Below are 21,255 nucleotides of genomic sequence, written 5' to 3'. Positions count from 1 at the left end.
AATTCAATTTCTGAGTCCATGTGTGTTGGCCACAAAAGAAAACAAATATGTCATCACAAATTTTATATGCATGATAAAATAAAATAAAAAAAAAAATTGCTCTTACTGTCATAGAAGTCAAGAAGAATACAAATCAATTTTTTGTGAATCTGGACTTGGATGTTTTCATATAGTTGTTTTCACAAGAACTTACAGAAATAATAAGATATATAAGATAATGATCAATGCTGAAAACTTAATTATAGGGTCACTGAAACTGAGCAAAGCCTGAACTGTTCTTTACTAAACTTTTACATATTTTACAGTTATTATATATATGTAAAATTATTCAAGTAAAGGTAATATTTATGTAATTATCTGAAATCCGTAGAACCATACTTTAGCCTTACTTCTCTTTGGGTGCATTCTATGGGTTTATTAAATAATGTTATATTAGAATTTTGAAGGTAATAAGGATACTGGTATACGTGGTCGAATATGTTATGCATGTTAAAACCATTAGGTTATCTGGTCTATCCTGACAACAGCACAGTTTCTTTCCTTAAAGCATATTCTTCGATGTTCTGTCTACTCTAATTTTAACTATTGCATATAACTGGGTCCCTGAGTCTTTATACTGCTAAACCAGGCACAGTATGAAGTACTAATTCAGCGTTTAGTGATGCGGTGAAAAATCACTGAGGAGTATGTCAAAATCAGCAAGGTGATTTTGACTTTCAACCTAATTCATGTTTGAAGTGCAGTCATGGTTTTAGAGAATATAGTATAGAAACAATTGAAAAGTAGAGATGGGAGCCTATATCTTGCCATCACTCTGCATCTGAAACCCACTCACAACACCTAGAAAGCTGCCTGTGGATCAGTGGCAGGCTGTGACCCTTTGCTTTCAATTTCACTTAATACCACAGAATGGTAAACTTTCTCTTTAGACACATATACACATCTCCTTCTATAGAGCACCAGACTCACATCCAAAGATGTTTGCTCCTTGAATTTATGTTGGATATTTTTTTTAAAATCTTTTAAGTCTTTAACATATTTTAATATTATCTTATTTTTCTTATTCTTCTTTCCTTCTGTACTCCTCAAGCTATCTAGCAGCATTTTGGATATATATAACAGTGACCAGGGAATGGCACCAGCTAATATGAGTCTCACAAATGCTTCTTGCCCAGCTAATCTACCAGTAAAAAGGGAACTCACAGGTAAAAGAACTCTGTGATTTTAGTATTTTATGATTGCAAAAGTGACAGTGTGTCTCTTAAAAGTTGCATAAATCTTACCCATGAAAAGGATATCCATAATAAAATTCCTGAGAATTTTGCACTTTGTAGTTTTGTTTAAGAGAAAGAACAAAGAGCAAGAAGAAATGTTTTCTTTCTGTTCTTGTGTTTAGCAGCTCAGAAACCAGGTTTTTCTTCTGTTTTTTATGAACATTATACTTCTAATAAACCTTAATATTTAGAAAACGTAGTATATTCTTCCACATGTTGGCTCCTGACCCAGAGTAAAAATAAATTATCATCCTTTTAATTTGTTCTAGGGTAGAACAAATGATTCTTTTAAAACTTTACAATAAGTCTATTCAAGGTAAATCTATATTAGTGGATTAAGAACTTTAAAAGTTGCATTCAATTAATCCAAAGAATGCTAAAAATCATGTACAGTTTATTAGTGTCACTCAGAGGAAACAGTGAGTTTGTTCAATATCTTACAAATCTGATTAACTCTTGCATTATGGGATATAGAAAATCCATATTCACATTAGTGTATTGTAAGTTTATCTTGATGTAAAATACAGCAAATTGGAGAAAAATACCCCTCCATGATATTTCTATGTTCCTAAATAAAAAATATTGTGCAATAAAAAGATCTTAAGCAACCTGCTAGCTTGTGCAAAATTTAGTATTGGTAGGATATGGATTTGCCTATGATCTGCTTTAATAATAGTAATGTAGTAAAAGGACTGGAGGTAAAAGGACTGGAAGTCTGGTCTTTGTGACAAGAGGCCATTTTGGAAAGGTGAAAGAAGTACTGAAATTTCATCTTAAGAACTATTTTAATAAATGTTACTTTCTGTCAGAAGCAGATACAAGAGCAATGGCAAAGGAGAGACAAAAAAAGGATAACCACAATCTCAGTAAGTATATGTTAATCTTCCATCTCATTAATTGGAATGTATGGAGAATGCAAAAATATTAGACATTAGCTACCCCATCTCTGCTCATCTTCTAGATCAGCATGTTACTAGGCTAATCAAATTGAACTCAGACTCCAAACACAGCCAACCACAGAGCTTTCTTTCCTGAAATTAGTTTCATTCTTTGAATATTGTAATTTATTTATTTCCATATAATCTCCTGCTATTATGTTTTTATCCTATGACTGTACACTTGATGTTGTCTCTAAAAATTACAGTGTAAAACAGACAAGAAAGGAGGGAGATGATGAGAAAAACAACAGTGAACATCAAGTCTTCGTACATTATTTACTGAAATGTCCAAAAAAGAGGCTCTATCTCTTGATGGGTGATGTGGAGGGAAAAAAAAATTGCATAGTATATCAGATAATTACGAATGGTTGTTAAGCACTTAAAGTTACGGAAATTGTACGTCACAAAAGGAGATCAGGGCAGGACTGGGTGAGACTCACAGTGTTCTGACTCTGACACAAAACCCCTGTAACCTCTGTGATCTGGGATACACTTCTGTTTCCTTTGTGGAGAGCAGTGCATCCAGGTACAGATGTTAGGCATTTTGATTTAGAGGAATAGTCTTCTTAGAACATAGTGAAATTCATAGTTTAGAGTCTAAATATTTATAAAAATAAAAACCAGTTTATACAGAATAGAAAAAAAAATCAGTTTTATTATTGAGAGAAGATTGCCTATAAAGTTAGGCAACTTTTCCCTCTAAAGGATAATTTGAAACAAAAAGCCTGAAGGATTCTTTTTGGAAATTTGGAAATTTCTGTTGAATAAAGCAGTTACATTTCCCAGTTCTCCTTTCCACTTTTTCCAGCAGAAATATTATAGGAGTTGCATTTGATGATCCTTTTGAATCACTTCCCACTCAAGATATTCTATGATTCTATGAATTTAAACCCAAATTAGTAATTACTTAATAACCACTATTTATATCTTTATTCTTCTATTTATATCTTAGTTCTCTGGCCATTCCAGTAATCTTAGAGGCTTTACTTGCATGAAATTACATACCTAAAAGTGCACATCCACTGGCATAATGTACTAGCAACCACTGTGGACAACTTTCTGCTACTTAAAATTTCTGGAAGGTATCCTTATGTCTGTCTGTAATTTTTTTGTGTGCTACAGACAGACCATGTAAATTGTTAGAACTGTTGCTAGCACGTAATCTCTGAAATGCTAATGCAGCTGCTCTCTGTCTTGTTTGGGCAGGAATGGGGAGTTTTTGCTGGTCTAGGAAAGGTGGTGGGTAGAAGTTGTCTGGAACTACAAGGGGAAAGACAGTCATACACTTCAGAGCTCCAGTCATACACTTCAGAGCTCAAAGTCTCTCTGGAGATAGCTGTACTATCTAATGGCTTGGACATTATAATGTGTTGCATATAAAGGCTTTATTAGTGTAATTTACTCTTTTATAAGGACCAGGTTTCTTAGACATGATCTGAAAAATCTGTTTGTGGAACTTGATTGGAACTATACAAACATTCAATATTCAGGTTGAATTTAAGTCCACATTTTGCAAAAATGTTCTTGTACATTCTCATACCAAGGAGAACAAAGGAACTACAAAAAATTTCCTGTTGAAAGGTTATATCCTCAATGAAACCATGAGAAGGGATTTAGATTTAGGAAATTGAACCACGTCATATAACAGCAAGAGTTTAAACCATTAGAAAACATTTCCTTTTTTTTTTTTTCTTCCAAGTAAAGAATGTTTTATTGTCATCCTGTCCATGTAGTTTGAAAAATCATTTTCTGGTTTGGTTTATGTATAATTTTGACATTTGAAATATTATTGATAACTCAGGATATCACTGGAACTCTAGCAGACATATATCAGGAAAACTCTATTGAAACATGTTTCCAAGCTTCAAAATTTCCCCCTAACTCGTTAGCACAACCACTGAAAGTTTCTTTTCAGGAAAACATAAAAAAGAATAGAAATAAAAAGAATTCTGTAGGTGTCCACTTGTAAAGACAATTTTTTTTTTACCTTGTTTTTAGCCAATGTTTAGTTGACCATTTTTTGATGAGTATCTTGCAGAGCTTTTCCACATTGTAAATATTAATGAAACAACAGCTATTATGCCATAGGACTTTATAGCTAAGGCACATTCTTTAACTCTGTTTGCCCTGCCATTATTTTGCCAACATAACTGAAATATATATTTTAATTTTTTCAGTTGCTATGTGCTTTTGTACACTCTGCTCTCCTACAAGATCCAGCACATTCATGCCAATGGGATACAAGAGTTCACTTAGCAGTACACTCAGGAGGATTATATTACCTGTCTTCTGCACGTGTGAATCATGACTGCAAAACCTGAGATGCTTTAATTTGCTGAGTGAAATTCCTATTTCTAGAGAGATCAAGACAAAATAATACATCCCACCAAGGTAGAACACTTCATCAGAATAAATAACAACACTCAGGGAGTTCCTGGAGCTGTAATCAGCTAGGGAGGAAACAACTGACTGCTGCACAAATCTAAGAGCCTCACAGAGACAGGAAGAAAACACTTTTATGTACTGGAAGAAGTAAAGGACTAAAAGTGATCTAAGTGGTGGGTCTGAGACTGAAAGCAACATGCTCATGTGACCGTGAGAAGACTGAAGTCAGCCTTGAAAGACCAGCTAGGATGCCTTTGGCTGAACACGTATACTTTAGCTCTACTGGGCTTTTCATATTTATATTTAAAATTAGGACATTAAATTTTAAGTGAACATCTCCATATGTGGAGCACTGATCTGTTTTGCCCATGTTCTAAGCTGGACAGGGCTGGTCTGACAGAGTACAGTGGCACTAGCATATTGAGCCCAAGGTAAGGTCTTCCAAGATGAAAAGGATGAAAGGAGCAGCTCAATGTGATGTTAGTGATGGACCAAAACTGAATCCTGCTCATTCAGTGAGATTTGGATTGAGTTAAAGTGGTGGGAAGGGACAAAAGTGCGAGTTCACGTCAGTAGAGACTGCTGGTCTTTGACAGCCAGCAGTACCCCAACGGGACTATATTCTCACTGAATATACTTTCCATGTCACAATTATATACAAGTAATCCCCCAAAGTGTTGAGATGTCCTTTGGACCTATACATTAGAAAATGTTAAGTTTCTCAAGGTCACATACTCCAGCCTGGATACCAGTACAATGCTGGTAAAGTGAACTGAGAGCACAGAGAGTCAGACATAATTTTAAGAAGCTTATCTTCTGTTTTTCTCTTTCTAACTAAACTACAAAGTAAATTGAGATACCCTACATAGCTTGTCTTAGAAGAAGCATAAATTTAAATCCATAAAATATATTTTTATTATTTAAACTGTGTTTTTATTCATTTTCTGTGTGTTTTAAAAGTTATTGTAAACATGCTTGTGCTTTCCATACCCAAAGGAAAGAGATGTGCTGGGGATGAAGTGTTTCTGGAACACAATCTTTCTCTGTTTCAGTGAGGAGATATGGTTGCAGTTATGTCCTCTTTCTGGTTTGAAATGCTGGCAACTGTAAATAAGGGATAGTGGAGCTCTTACCTGTGATCTGTAACATGAGTTCTGCCAAACTATGAATTGCTAGATGAGTTGTCTTGTGACCCTGTTGAAGTCACCAGCAAAACTGCCAAACTGAAATCTCTGTTCTGTACAAGCATGGTGGAGAAAGGCTACAGAAACATTAGGAAAAAGAAGTGTTAGCTCACATTTAGACAATATGCGACTATTTAATTCTCTAGAAGTCTAGTGGCTAATGGAGGAAAAAACTGATAGGTAAGGTAAGATACAGATGGTACTAATCACGCAGTTTGTCCTGAGAATAAGTCAGAGACAGGTAGGAGCTCATGTTGGGACTGCTATTTGAGGAAGAAATTTTCTGTCCATCAACTGACTGACTTGTTTATAACTAATTAAAATGTTCTATGTTGAATTTCACCAAGAATATCTCACTATAAATATAGTAACTGTTTCTTTTTAACAGTTGAGAGAAGAAGAAGGTATAATATTAACTACCGAATCAAGGAGCTTGGCACCCTCATCCCCAAGTCCAATGATCCGTGAGTTCAACAGTCTTTCCTAAAATAACATTTATAGTTTAAATACAAGAATAAAAGAGACAGTAGTATATACTGGATATAGGATTGAGTAATGGGATACAAAATCTTCCATGCCAGGTCACTGGCTCAGATCAGGCTGTTAAAGTAACAAGCCTTTAACAGATTTTTGGTGCCTGTTGGAAAAACTCATCTGAAATGATAATAAAATGAAAAAAATTCCAGGGTGTTTAAGAGTGACTGCCACATCAAGGAAAAACAAGCAAACAAATTAAAGCCAAACAAAACCAAAAATAGAAAAGAAAAAAAAAGATAAGCCAAACAGCAGAAAGTCCATCTCTCTGTCCCTGGGCTCAATTGTGTGGTGTCTCTGGAGAAGGAAGGAGTGATGCTTTCAGCCCTTGCTATGGCCCTCTAGTGGGATAACTCAAAATTCACGTTGTCACTGTCTGCCCTTTGACTAAGGCAAAAAAAATCAGTACAAGAGTCTGTAGACTGAGCATTTTTCAAAAGTCCTGCACTCAGTGCAGGGAAAACACCTGTCCTAAAATGCAAGGATTAAAGTAATAATTGATACAATTGCTATAATAATATCATATTATACTAATGCATACACTTACAGTAACACAAAATGCATATTGCTTGACCACTACCTGCATTCCCTTAAAGCTTATATTTGTCATCAATATGAAAAAGGTTGTCTTGTAGGAAAGCCCACCACAGGATTAGCAATAACAGTTCAGTGTGATATTTAAAGTTGAACTTTAGCCTTAGATTTCTCACGTCACTCGGGGAAGACTTAAGACCACGTACTACCATGATTGTGACTTGCATAAAATTGATTATACAGATTTTGTCTTTATCATTTACATGTCAATACAGACCTGCGTGATACTTCAAATGAAAACATCTGTTTCAGCCTTTTCTTTCCTTAGCACTAAGAAACTTTTGTTTCTATTAAGGATTTCTGGAACAATATAAAGCTATGTGAGACTTACAAAAGTGCAAGATTGGCTTCACTTGGAGTGAAATCACCAGGGAGAAAGTTAACATACTGCATCCATTTTAGAGAATTCACCAACCTGGCTCCTTCTATAGCATTCACCTGAGATTAGATAAATGGGCATGTTTTTGTTATTAATATAGAATTAGGTATTACAGCTGAGTTAAAATAAAAAGGGCTTTAAGTACCTAAAAAAAGTTTGGGCTCTATTGCAAGCACAGATTGGTAGAAGAATTTTAATTTTGCTGATGCATCTTTTGGTATCAATACTATTTGGGCAAATAATTGAAAGATTTCTCAGATAAACAGCGGATGGCACTGTTGGTTTGCAGCTATAAAGCAATAACAGAAGGCAGTTACACTGCAATTAGAGATGAGCATGAGGTACAAATTCCAGTTGTGATTTTTGGTTGCCTACAGAGGTGTTTCAGTTACATGTTTTGTTCTGGATTAAGGTTTAGTTTGTGAACTTAATCGAAACATTAATACCAAGAACAATCACTTAGGCTGTTCTTAAAATGAATTATCTGGGCCTGCGGTTTTGCTCCAGCAAGTGGATGGTGGACTTTACCCACAGATTCTGGTGGTGCTGCCTGATGAAAAAGTCTCAGGTATAGATTCTGCAGTCATTGCCTTATCTTGTTTTAATCTGCAAACCCATGACTGAGTTCAACAGTGTGACAGACCCAGAGTGGTTTATGTTTACAAAAACACAAGGTAAACTTAAGTATCTCACATTCTGAAGACTGCTGTCTTCAAAAGGCTGGTAATCAGTACCCCTTTTGAAAGTAAGCCTATTTAAAAGTTTTCAAGTTGGTGTTAAGAAAAGAAAGGCATCAAAAAGTGCAGGGCTTTTGAAACACTAGCTTGCAACATAACTTTACTATAGCTTGGTGCCAGGATAAATTAATCCAAAGTGTAAAACACTTTTTTTGTATTTGTATTTTTAGATGGAAATATATAATTTGAGCATGTTGTTTTGTTGGCTAAGCAGATTAAAATTACTATTATTTCCTTTGGGTTTGGTCCTGTGTTGCCAAATCATAACTCAATGTCCTTACCCTCTCTTTCAGTTCTTGCTTTTCCCTTCATAACACCTTACTGTGCCCCCAATCTCCCCCTCTTCTTTGAAAGAAAGAGATTTATCATGTCTTACAATACTTCATCTGTAGCATTTTATCACATATAGCATTTTCACTCATTGATTTTAGAAAATTCTTCTATAGTGGAAACTTAGCTGTATAAGGAGAAGCCTAACTGATGCTTAGACTAATGACAGTGAGAAAAATCAGCCTTTGCATTGAAGAGCAAATATTGCTATAAGTAAGCCATTGTGGTTAGCATGCCTGTCCCAGATGGCTTGCTTCAAGAAGATTACATTCAGAGTCAGGAACAGAAAAGGACATTTTTTTATGCCATTTGGAAACCTTTTATGATTTATATTTCTTAGAAGTGCTGTGTGGGGTTTTTATTTCGCTTTTGTTTTGTTAGTTATATAGTGAACTTGTTTGGCTCCTGTAGAGCTTCTGCAGGGACTTTCTTTTGACTGGCTTAAACCCCTATCCTTTTCACTTTTTCTTTTTTTTTTTTTTAATTTAACAATAAAAGTGTGGATTACATTGCTTAAATGAATGGGTATTTTAAGTTCACTTCATCAGCATTAGAAAATGGACATAAGTATGAGTTAAAAAGAACTTTGACTCTTTTGTTTAATCTTCAATGCTTAGATATCCAAGTGCTAGATGATTCAGAAATGCAAATCAGTTATACAGAATAATTCAAAAATAGACTTTTAAAAATGCCAGAAATAGTCATATTTTGTTGGAAAGCTCATAAAATACTCCTTTAATATACTCACTTTTCCATTTGTGTTCAGCCTTTCGGAATCCACCTTTTAGGTGGTTAACAGGACTTCACACTGTGATGGAGTCTGAAAGTGCCTACACAAGAATGGTTTTATGGTAGACAGACTTCAATTATCAGAAAGCCAAAGAAGAAAAAAACCCCCTTCTTCAAGAATTCTAGTCATTTTACAGACCTAGGCTGTTAGGAAAACCACTGAGGATTTGGGCATAAGCAGTGGTTTGCTCTCACTCTCTCCTCTCTTCTCTCTGCATCTGCCTGAGCCTGACCTTCTCTCTGCTCTCTGGGTGCTCCAGTAGCCAGCACAGCCACATTTCTTGTACAGGAAAAGCTTATGTATGCTCCTGCTATTACAAAGTGGAAACTTACTGCCTTTTTCAGAATACACTTTGCAATTGTGCAAGTCATCAAAACAAGTACAAAGTCCTTCGAAGTATTTCTTTGAGGAAGCACACGCTACCGTAAATTTCTCAAGAAACAGGGAAAGAAATGGTCTGCAAACATGTTTTCAACTTTGCAAATGTCTTTGTTATTAGTAACTGTCCTGTGCCTGGCAAACCCTGTGACTATCACACTCTCACAAATGGTGTTTTTGTTAATTAGTTCTAATCTTAGATGACCAAATGCTCTGGTTCTTCCTACAGGAGTTCAACTTCTTTAAATTAGTGAAGCTCCTTTGACTTAACAAAGTAAATTAATGGAAATGAGTTGAAGATCGATCTCTTGTCTGTGTTTTGTTTCTCCAAAATGGGAAACTCTCCTAGGTGAGAGTTACATGTTTTGTTCTGAGCATTTGAGTTTTCTAGAGAGATTCAGATCTTAAAGTTAGGAGGAGCCAGGGTTCAGAGACAATAAAACGTGGGTTTTTACTTATTTTTTACTTTTTCATGCAAATCTTCTGAAGTGTGGTAGACCTCTGTTAGTTAAACTCAAGAACACATGTAGCTTGCTAAAAATTTCAAATTATTGTACCACGTGCACACACAGAAACAAAAATGAAATCTTCCTTTGCAGAGGCCATTGCTGATGACCAGACCTGCAAAAGTTCTTACTGTTTTCAAATGACTTTATTCACATGTAGAATTTCCCATGTGTTTCAATATCTACAGAACGAAGTATTATATGCATTCAATAAAAATGAAGGCTAGGAAAAACAAAAGCAAAGCAAAACAAATCAACAGCAAATAAAACAACACACACAACCCCATAAAAAAAATCCACCCCCCCAAAAAAAGAAAACCAAACAAGAAAGGAATTAATAGACAGTGAAAGAGTAAAATGAAAAAAAATTCCTGCCGTCTCCAAGACTCAGTAGATCTATATCTTACTTTGTAGATTCAAACCAGTTAAGAATGCAAGTATCTTTTTATTTTTTCTGTTTTTATAAAGTGGTTTCCAGTTAAATGAGTAACAACTGCCAATGATTGTTTAGATTTTAAAGGTTCTCAAATGGGTTTGTAAGCCTTTTCATTTCAATTTTTATCTCTATTATATATAAGCACAATATATAAATCTCTAGAAGCAAACCCCATAATTTCCTAATGCCCCTTTTATAATTTTTCGGATAGCTTTCTTCATTTGCACCCAATTTAGAAAGCATTGTTTTCAGAGAAATAACAGAAACCTAATAACCGATCACAGAATTCCTGAATTCTTCTTATGCACTTTTTGTGCTTTGAGATAATCCCTTTTCAAATACTAGGTTGTTTTTATTTCCCATCATAGATGAATCTGCTTGCCTACCTGCTGGATGCATTGTAGGCTATTGCTAAACAGGAACCTCACCTGTACTATTGCCCTGTTTGCCTTCATCCCCACCAGTTATGTTGCTACTCTTCCAGCACTGCACATCTGCGTAGAGCCTCTGTTTCTCCACAGCACTGTCCCGTGACTGCTGTGTGGTGCTCTGGGCTAGAATGGATGAGGAAGACCTGCAATGTAGAATTAGCACAGACAGCTTCAATATTTTCTTTTGATCCTGGTATAGAGAGACACAAAGTGAAATTCACATTGGCTACTAAGGTCACCAGCTGATCCATTGCCATGTTGCCTTCAGACATTGGAAGATTTAACTTCAATACTTTTCATTTAATAAGACATCAAACAGTATGTGTATATATGAGAAGAGATGTAGAAGATATATGGGATACATGCATACACACAGACACAGACACAGACACACACAGGTTAAATAACAGTCTCTTAAATGATAATAATAACTACTGCAATTTCATCCTGTGATAATTTTGCTTCTCAGATCTGTAAATATTACCACAAGAGATATCTATCCATATGTATCTCATGCAGAAGCTGACCAGATCCATCCGTCTGGCGGTTTGAATCTAGGAACTGGTCTTCCAGTGAAAATTTATTTTATCCTGTGACAAAAAATGTCATTGCCATAGAAATAAAAACCTCAAATTATCAAGGTAATATGAACTAAAAGTAAGCAATATCACAAAGGTTGCAAATCATGTGTAACACGAATGATTGCAGATTGCATTTCTCCATAGTATATACTCGAGGCATTCTTACTCCTCTAGTGCTTTTCAAAGTTGCCATGAGCTGGTGATGGCAGTCAAAGATTTGTCCAGAAAATATGCATTATTATGCATACTAAAAACTTCCTTAACATTTACAGTTTGAATGTAAACCACATGTGAGAAGAAAGTCCTCTGCTAGGATGGAGCCCATGGGATGCTGACAGGGAAATGTTCTGTCCTCCCACCTGGGCAAGAAATTCAGGGAGAAGAAGGAAGGGGCAGAGGAACTGCCAAGATATGACTCAGCTGTCATGAGGGAGACATGTTCTGTTCTTGGCTCCCAGTCCCCTCTCTGTTCTAGCGTTTTTGACCATGGAATGTCTAAATAAGAATACACACCCACTTCAGTGAGCAGCTTCTGATGTTTTGGCTTTGCAGACAGCAGGATCTGAGACAATAATTATTTTCTCTCTGACCTCCTCACCTTCTAATCCCAAAAAGCTGTGCATTCTTGGCACACATACTGAGGTGAGGGGGGGTCCAATATGCTGAAGCCCCATACTTTGTGTGCTTCCCAGAGAGAACAGACATGAGTTTGAACACTCTTGGATCAAAAAATGTTTCTCTCAAATCTCTAGCAAATTGTCTGAATTTTATGATATGGTTAAACACTGTAACGCTTTATCACAAATAATTTTGTGTATTCTTGTGAGTGCCTTAAAGCTATCAGCTCTGTAAGGTTTTATCCCTAGTAAAGTGCATCAGGAAAGGCTGAGTGGCCTGGATTCCTAAATCCTGTACTTGCCTAGCTTTTGCCCTATATATTCAGTAGAAAAACAACTGCATTGGCAGAAGTCTATAAGGGTGCTTAGCCTTGGGGTAAGGGTGCAAAGTTCCTTAGGCACTTACTCTGAGAAGGTGAACACAAAACATCTGCAATAATTTTATTCACCATAGGTGAACACAAGAGTAGGGGCAAATCTCATTAACTGAAACAACCAAAGACAACAGAAAAAAACCCAAAACAATAAGCTATTAGAGAATGTCTGAAGGAGGGCCATGAGAATGGGGAAGGGACTGGAGGGGAAGCCTTATGAGGGGCGGCTGAAGTCACTTGGTTTGTTCAGCCTGGAGAAGAGGAGACTGAATGGAGACCTCATTGTAGTCTACAACTTCCTTGTGAGGGGAAGTGGAGGGGCAGGTACCAATCTCTTCACTCTGTTGGCCAGTGACAGGACCCAAAGAAACAACATGAAGCTGAGTCAGGAGACATTTAGGTTGGGTGACAGGAAAAAGTTTTTCACCCAGAGGTTGGTTGAGCACCCAGGGATGTGGTCACAGCACCAAGCCTGTCTGAGTTCAAGATGCATTTGGACAATGCTCTTAGGCACATGGTGTGATTCTTGAGGTGTCTTGTGCAGGGCCAGGAGTTGGACTCGATGGTCCTGATGGATCCCTTCCAACTCAGCATATTCTATGATTTTATGAATAAGGGAAAGTGATGATAGACTGGAATATAATTTATATTTCTTTTTGACTCTATAAATGCCAGCAAGTAAATATATGGTATCATAGATATTAAAAAAATACTTGCCCCTCCCAGTGTCAGATTCTTAGTTGCAAAAATAACTTTTCCTTCTCAGGGTTGTGTTATAGGGCCAGAACCTTGGCCAACCTTCTGCTCAGCCTAAGCAGTCTTACAGTGAAGTGGATAGTTTGGATAAACCCTTATATCTGTGTATTTAATGCAGCAGACGAATTCTGTATCTTAAAATATTGAAATGTATTAGAAAGTAAACATTTTCTACAAATTTCATTCCTGTTCCAAGGCCTTCAAGACCTGAGTTAAAGGAATACATGAAAAGTTGATAAATGCATACATGAAAATCCTTGAACAGATGCATTTAAACAAGTGTTTTATTGCTGTAAGGCTGCTTGTAAGCTGGAAGTTAAACCATTATTTCCTGAATGATGGGCAGATTTAATCTAATTTTTTTTGCAAGGCTTTTATTTTGAGTTAGGGTCTGCATGTAGCTGTGTATTTTATATTGTTTCAAGATTTTTGAACATGATTTGTGTCATTCCCTAGTCATTATGGTTAAAGAAGTGTGATTTTTCTGGTCTGTCATCAATGAGGAGTGGCATTCAGCACAGATAATATTCTTCTCTACAAGCATAAAAGCAACCTCATTAGTAAGTCAGGTAAAAGGAGTAGTATATTCAAAATGATCTTTAAAAATTTAGGTTTAAGTCCTCAGTAATGTATATTTCCTAGTTCATTAATGCAGAAATACTGCACATAGATTTTAATCTTAGAGTTAATAATAAAAGCAATTTTCACTAAAAATATAAAAACTGTAATGGTAGAATCATGATATTGCATTTAGCTCTCCCACAAAAAGTCACTTTATTACTTTCTTTTGACACTTATTTTCATTCTGGGATTAATTTTACTATATAAGGGCTTCTTAACTATTCTATTAAAATTTCCATTCAGAAGCAATAATATCTAAGAGTGAATAATAGTCATGTAAATCATTATTTCATATTAATGTAAAAGATTTTGTAAGTTCTTATGAATTCTGCTGACATGTACAATTGTGAAAAGGTTATCTCTACATTCTACAGTGATATGCGCTGGAACAAAGGGACTATTTTAAAAGCATCAGTGGAGTACATCAAGTGGCTACAGAAAGAACAACAGAGAGCCAGAGAATTAGAACATAGGCAAAAGAAATTAGAGCATGCTAACAGAAGACTCCTACTCCGAATTCAGGTTTGTATAAGTGTTGCCATGAACTACAAAGCTTTCTTAGTACTTATCCCTCATCAAATTTTATTAATCTATGTAATTTTTCCCCAAATGACATTTATTAAAAATGAATTGGCTTTCCTATTTATTTTTGTGTATATTGGAGAGGGGGTATTTTTTAGGTTTCTAGGAAATTTCTTTGATAATTATACCTTACATAAAGGAATTCATGGAAAGTTAATAAAGGATTTGTACAAACAGTTTCATTATGTATGTGTTAGAGCGAGAGAAAGACAAAAAAGATAAGGAAAAAAAATACGTCCCTGCAGCCAAAAATCAATACTGGACACAAAATTGCCTTCAGTATTTTCATTTTCCCTTTGTAGCCATTTCACACATTACACTTCCTTGGTTATAGTGTGCTATGTTATATCTACTTTTTACATGAAGAGATGGAATACAGCCCTTCATAGCTTGAAAGGCAAGATTCTAATATAGACACATGTATGAAAATGGGATGAATGGATAGGTAGATAGATAGACAGACATAAAATCGATCATCTTACATATGTTGATTTACTTATATAACTGTATATCATAAGCATCACCAAGTAAAGACTCTTCTGTTTCTCTGGATAGCAGTGGATAACAAATTTTCAAGTTGCAACATCTTTTTACCATTTTCATTGGATTCAGTATGCAGTGGGTGTAGAGGCTGTCCTATCTCTTATGTTCCTGTAGGATAGTTGCTTAAAGACAGAGGGGGGGATGAAAACACTTGAGTGGCAAATTTTCATAGACTAAGAATTTAATATTTTAAAATGTAGTCACACAACTGGATAAAAGGTATAATTAATTTGCATGCGTGATTCCTGTACTTACTGCAATAGTTCTGAAGAAACTCTGTCTTTTAAAGCTGTTGTCTAATCATTTTCATTTGAAATGTTAGGAACTGGAGATCCAGGCACGTGCACATGGCCTCCCAGTCATGTCTTCACTCACTGCTGTCGATTTAGCTGCACAGGTCATCAAGCAACAGTCTTATCCAGAGGAGAACTCTGTAGACTACTCTCAACAAATGCCTCTGGTACATGGACAAAATTCTGATGTTTGTGATGGATCTACAGCCTTTTCTGATCCACTTTCACACTTCACGGATTTGTCCTTCAGTGCAGCTTTAAAAGAAGAACAACGTCTAGAGGAAATTTTATTGGATGACACAGTGTCGCCATTTGGAACAGATCCACTCTTGTCCTCCACGTCCCCAGCTGCATCAAAAGAGAGCAGCAGGAGAAGCAGCTTTAGCACAGATGATGGAGATGATTTATAAAAACAGAAGTGGTCTCATACTTCTCTAAACCATTTGCTAAAAGACCGCGTTGAATGTAAGCATGTTGTTTGTTCTTACTTTAAATACTTATAAGGAGAGACACTGTGAAGATGTTACTACATGACAAAGGTTTAAATCAGCCCTTACTTCACAGGAAAATGAGATGGACATGAACTCATATCACTTTGGCCCAAATTTACCTTCTGTTCACAGCTGACATTTGCATAAATCTTTCTTCACTGGAAATATTTCTACTATCATTTCATGACTTACAGTACTACAAAAGTAGTTACCACAAAAGGAATACCCATGTTACAAAACTGTATTCAATCTCTTTTCAATCTACTTACACTTTTTCTGCAAAAAACATAAGTTTTAGTAATTTGCTAATTTCTTTCTTTTATACCACTAAAAATTCTATGAAATGTGAAGCAACAGAGAACTATTTAAGATGGGAACTGCAGAGATGTTACAGATTTTAAAATTTAAAAATAAAGGTGGCAATGCTTTCACACAAGTAAAGTAAGCATGCAGTTTAAACTGTGTAGGCTTCTCTTTAAAAGGAGAAAATCCATTAAGCTTTCCATGGAATGCCATTAGTTGTTTTTTTTTTATTTCATTTGTAGAAAAAGAACACTCTTTTAATATATATTTTAATGACACAGAAGAAAAATGAAAGCTAACATAATGACGGAGACTCAAATGAACTGAGACAGAAAAAGATATGGCATTGCAGCAGAAAGGCTGTATGGATGTACAAGACAGCACAGACACTCCATGTTACAATTAGCACAATTTAAAACTACTGGTAATAGTGCTATGTCAGCTGCTTATTTCAAGAATATTCAAACTGTGTCCTTTTTTATGTAGAAGAGATTGGAATTCAGAGATATAATCCTGTGCTTTTGGATGATGCTTTCAATTCCTTTGGCAGCACAGTGAGGTTTTTCCAAAGGGACTCTATCCATATGCCTTTGATCCATTTGGACTCAGAGGTAAATGACAAGATTCCCATTCCATACACTTGAAACAAAGATAATGTAATTTCAAATTTGGCTTTAGATTCACCACAGAAAAGCTGAAAAGGAAGACTTTTCAAACTAAAGGGGATATTCAGAAACACTGACGTGATGCACTGCCTCTCATAACTGGCTTGCTAGGAGGGGACATTCAGAAAACCTGTTCTGATGACTCAGTAAAGACTTGTCAGTTAGAGGGCAGGTAGAAGTCATATCACTTCTATACACAGTGAAATTCTGGAGAGTGATGTATGTTCCTGGAGGACATTAAGTGTAATCATTCTAATTGTAATATTAATAAATGGGAAAATAAACTGGCACAGGTCTTTAAAGCTCTTCCTCAACCAAAGCCAAAAGATCACATCAGGGAATTCTCTAATGATTCAAAATATGTTTCAAAAGTGTGTATTAATTTTGCCACAACTGAGCCTGCCTCACAGCCCAGAAATGCCACAGGTTTGGAAATATTAAGAAAAAATTAAAGTGGATGGCTGTTTGTATTAACATTTTATGTCTTTAAACTTATTAACAAAAACCAGACCAATTGTTTCTTACTTTTCTGTTATGGGTATCTGGGTCCTCCTCACAGTCCTTGTGAGGTTCGTGTTCCTCCCATGTCATAGCACATTCCTGACCAACGCAGTTAGTGTCATGATAGTTTCATAATTGTAAATTTAGCAGCTGGATAATAAATGACATCCAGATGACTATGAAAGATGATGGAGTGTCCTATTTCAGAAGAATATTTATAATTTTAGGAAACTCAAGGTTTTCTATGAGCCTGTGCAAACTATGTGGATATAAGCTGGTCTGTAAGCACAGATCTGACCATTAGAAGAGGTTATGATATGCTCCCACTTTATGGTTAAAAATAATAACAACAACAAACAGGATTCTTGCAAGTTTTTTGGTTTTTTTTGTTTGGGGGTTTTGTGTTTGTTTGTTTTTTGGTTTTGTAGTATGTAGGAAAGGACTGCAAAAGACAGATGAGTATTACCCAAAGATAATTGGATGGAGGACTGAACACCACCTTAATTGGAGTGCTTCTATAAATTGGATTAATTAAAAGAGGAAGCTTTTTGTCCTAGTTTTCCCAAAGACTAGCTAATATTGACATCTGAATACAAAACATGATGAATTAAAAGTAACATTTAGGAGCATATTATGTCTAGTATAGTATGAGTATTTCCATTTAATCTGAGTATTGTCCATATTCAGGAAGGGATATTTGGTTGATATCAAATGCCATTTGTCCTTGTACTGCAGTTTCTACTACATTAGTTTTAAATACACCAGTGTGGATTGCTCATAATGGAGAAAAAGAAATTAAATATGAATGTATTACATGATTTTCCCATTGAACTTTTACATGTGAGTTAGACCATACTTCTGAACTATATTGACTTTAAATAACTCCTGAATTTCATCACTTTTATAAGCACTGTTCTAAAAAAAACATTATAGTGCACCCATTAAATTTTTTAAAGTTGATTTTCATTCTTCTGACAATTGCTTCAGTTTAAAGCACCAGAATTTTTCTCTCTCTTCTTGCATGAGAAACTTGACAAAAGATAGTGAATGTTCTTTTTGCAATATGCTGTATTTCATCTATCCTCAAACATATTCAAGCTGTCTTTCTTCACACAAAATCCCCAGCCCCCTTGCTTTAAACACAAAATGCATCAATACCTGCAGGTGTTTATTATGGCAATGGTGTTTCACCAACACTGCATTTTTTCTAGTAGAAAGTCACCATAATTAGTGTGTTAGCTAATGGCTATGGACTGGCTTACAGCTTCACCTTTGAAATTAAGTGGTGGTACAGGGTGCAAAACTAATCTAGGACATTCTGGGGATTAATAGGTGCCACTGAAGGTATTTAGGAGATGTGTGTGCTGGCAGCCAAATCCCAGACTTTTTAGCGTAAGCCCTCCCTCTCCCATCGCAGGTTCAGTGATGCTACTGTGAAGCTGAGAGGACTGCTATGGCAGAGCTGAGTACATTCCTAATAGCTTCCACAGAGGAAAGGGATTTCATGACTACCGGGACAAATCTTGACATTCTTGATCAGGCAGAATTTCTTTGCTGTCCATGCAAGTATTATTGGGCTGAAACACGGTGCAAGTGAAATACACTCTTTGGCTATTTCCTACAGAAATCTATTCAGTGAAATCTCGTGAAAGACATGCATAATGTCTGTGGCTCTGGGACTAGAAAAGAATTTAAAGTCTTACAGAGCTTGACCTCCAGCTGGGCAGGGGGTAGGAAAACTGGATATTTTTGTCAAGATGTATTAAATGAGAAGTTCTTGCTTTTGTTTTCAGTAGCAGCTATTCAAAGCTGGTGGACATGTTCCTACAAAATACACAAAACAACAGACTGATAATTACAAAAAAGGAAAGGGACTCAAAATATTAACATCTTGTTTAATTTGTGAGATGCATATAGAGCTATACTAAGAACAGAAAACTAAACTATTTCATTGTGCATAGCGTGGATTCTGTGAAAAGCTACAGTAAGTGGAAACAGTTTTAACAAACAGGAACACAGTTGCTCTATATAGTAAAATAACTATAGTTCCTTCACTTAATCTTAAGATGACCTTTGCTATTATAATACCTTTTGAATTTAATAGGATTGTATATATAAATGGAGGATGTAAAATTATTGTAATTTAAAATTATGTTGTCTCTCATATAAGTAAAAGCATTTACATTAGTATTATGAGACTGTAGAATATTTTTATAATAATTGCCATTTTTCATTGTTAACCATATAGTATCTTGTTTTCCAAGTCATTTTATGCAGACAGAATGTACTTTATTACACACTGTACATGCAATCTTTTTACAGTTATGTTTTATATATGCTGGTATTTTATGTTTATTATATGAATATAATTAAAGGACTGAAATTAAAACATCTCTTTATATGCCCCTTATGAAACTTCACTGTCCATACCCTCAAAAATGCTGTCACAAGACATTATAGTAACATCCACTAAGAACATCTAAGATATCTAACAGACAAAACACTTCACAACTGTTAAACATTTAGACCATTATGATAGATCATGATCCAGTAGCATCCCATTAATAAAAATAATTGATACATTCTTTAATATGGTCTCCTGCCATCTGCTTATTCCTGCTGCTAAGGCTTTGATTTATGGAAAGTGTTTTCAGAATGTTGCAAAATTGCTAGCAGGCATGATGATATCAGTTAAATCACTAAGAAGCTCTACAAAAACCTTTTAATGTACTAGATGTTCCCCAGACAATCTAGAATAAACAGAATATTGTATTTTAAGATATAAAGCATTTTAAAAGCTGATAATTAGGTAGCATTTGGCACTAAAAAATACTTTTCCTTAATGAAGTAAGGATTCTGATTTCATTTTGAATTCCTAATATCAAGAGTGCTGCTTTCTTTGGAAGATATTTGGTGCTTTCTGTGCATGAAAAGTTGTAAAGTTTGTTGAGTAATATTATGCATTTAATCTATAGTTTTGTAATAGTTCATTGTTTCTTATAAAATAGTGCTCATTATTTGTATACATCAGATAAACATTCTATTTGTAATAAAGATTTTTCCAGACTCTTTATTTTGACAAATCATTAAGACACCCGCATCAGTACTAAAATTGAATATTATTTTAAATATTATTTAAAGTTCAGTGATTAGCTATGTAAAGAAGCTTTGCTCTTTTGCATATTTTTTATGAACTTAGGATTTGACCATAAAAGATACTCAGTTCCTTTGTGATGGACTGAGAGCCCTCCGTTTCCTTTGTAGAAAGGCAATGCTCAGCCTGTTGCAGACTCAGACAGTTAATGATTAAATAAACAGCATCAGGAAATAAAATCAGAAGTTATTTCAGAGATTAGAAAAGCCTTTTTGATATACTGCTTGATTAAAAGTGGTGATGTTTGCAATTGACAAACAGATTTAATGTCAGCATCATTTGTGCTGACAACCAATGGGAGATTAGAGAAAAATATATGAAGTTGTGATAATAATCAGATCAAAGGTCTAATTATAAAGGACACTGCAGTAGTGAAGTATGCTAAGGCTTATTGGTTAAATCACTGGTACCCATCAAGTTAAATATATATCAGTTTCATTAATTGGCAACCACAAGACAAGTGTTTTATATTCAGGGCGGTGATGATTTTGATATAATCCACCACATTGTGGTTAAGTATATGATTCATGTAATAAGAAAAAGGTGCCTCCAGGCTATTGTTCCTAGCATGGATTAAAATTTACATATTGCTTCTCCTTATGTCAAAACATCTGGTGCCTGCAAATGCTAACATTTCGTTAAAAAGTTTCACAAGATAGGAAAAGTGGATTGGAAATATTGCATGTGAATCATTCAAGCATTATAATGGAATAAGAGGCTGAGTTATGAACAGGCATATTGAACAGTAGTCAAAGAAATTCTTATGCTTACGAGTTTGATAGACAACACTTTGTTAAGAAGGGGAAATGCCTCAAATCATAAGAAATAAGCAGTGGGTTATTTCAAATGTCTTTGAAATATACCATCTCAGTTGCTAT

The 21,255-nt window shown here is 35.3% G+C and overlaps 1 protein-coding gene across 3 annotated transcripts in view; it reads left to right on the top strand.

Annotated features, from left to right (window-relative positions):
• Positions 1-19,614, top strand: part of TFEC (transcription factor EC) — a 42,081-nt gene extending 22,467 nt beyond the window's left edge. For 2 of the 3 annotated variants that reach the window (XM_064656031.1, XM_064656029.1), the window contains 5 exons: positions 1,091-1,205; positions 2,084-2,140; positions 6,170-6,245; positions 14,220-14,367; positions 15,293-19,614. In XM_064656031.1, coding sequence (XP_064512101.1) covers positions 1,091-1,205; positions 2,084-2,140; positions 6,170-6,245; positions 14,220-14,367; positions 15,293-15,673 — 777 coding nt within the window. In that variant the 3' untranslated portion in view covers positions 15,674-19,614. The remainder of the gene's footprint in view (positions 1-1,090; positions 1,206-2,083; positions 2,141-6,169; positions 6,246-14,219; positions 14,368-15,292) is intronic. The other variant, XM_064656030.1, reaches the window with a different exon arrangement.
• Positions 19,615-21,255: the final 1,641 nt, after the last annotated feature.

The sequence above is a fragment of the Pseudopipra pipra genome, chromosome 5 (genome assembly GCF_036250125.1).
Source record: "Pseudopipra pipra isolate bDixPip1 chromosome 5, bDixPip1.hap1, whole genome shotgun sequence".
In the NCBI taxonomy this organism is placed as follows: Eukaryota; Metazoa; Chordata; class Aves; order Passeriformes; family Pipridae; genus Pseudopipra; species Pseudopipra pipra.
The sequence above is the reverse complement of the archived record's forward strand: the minus strand, read 5'-3'. Positions and strand labels throughout refer to the sequence as shown.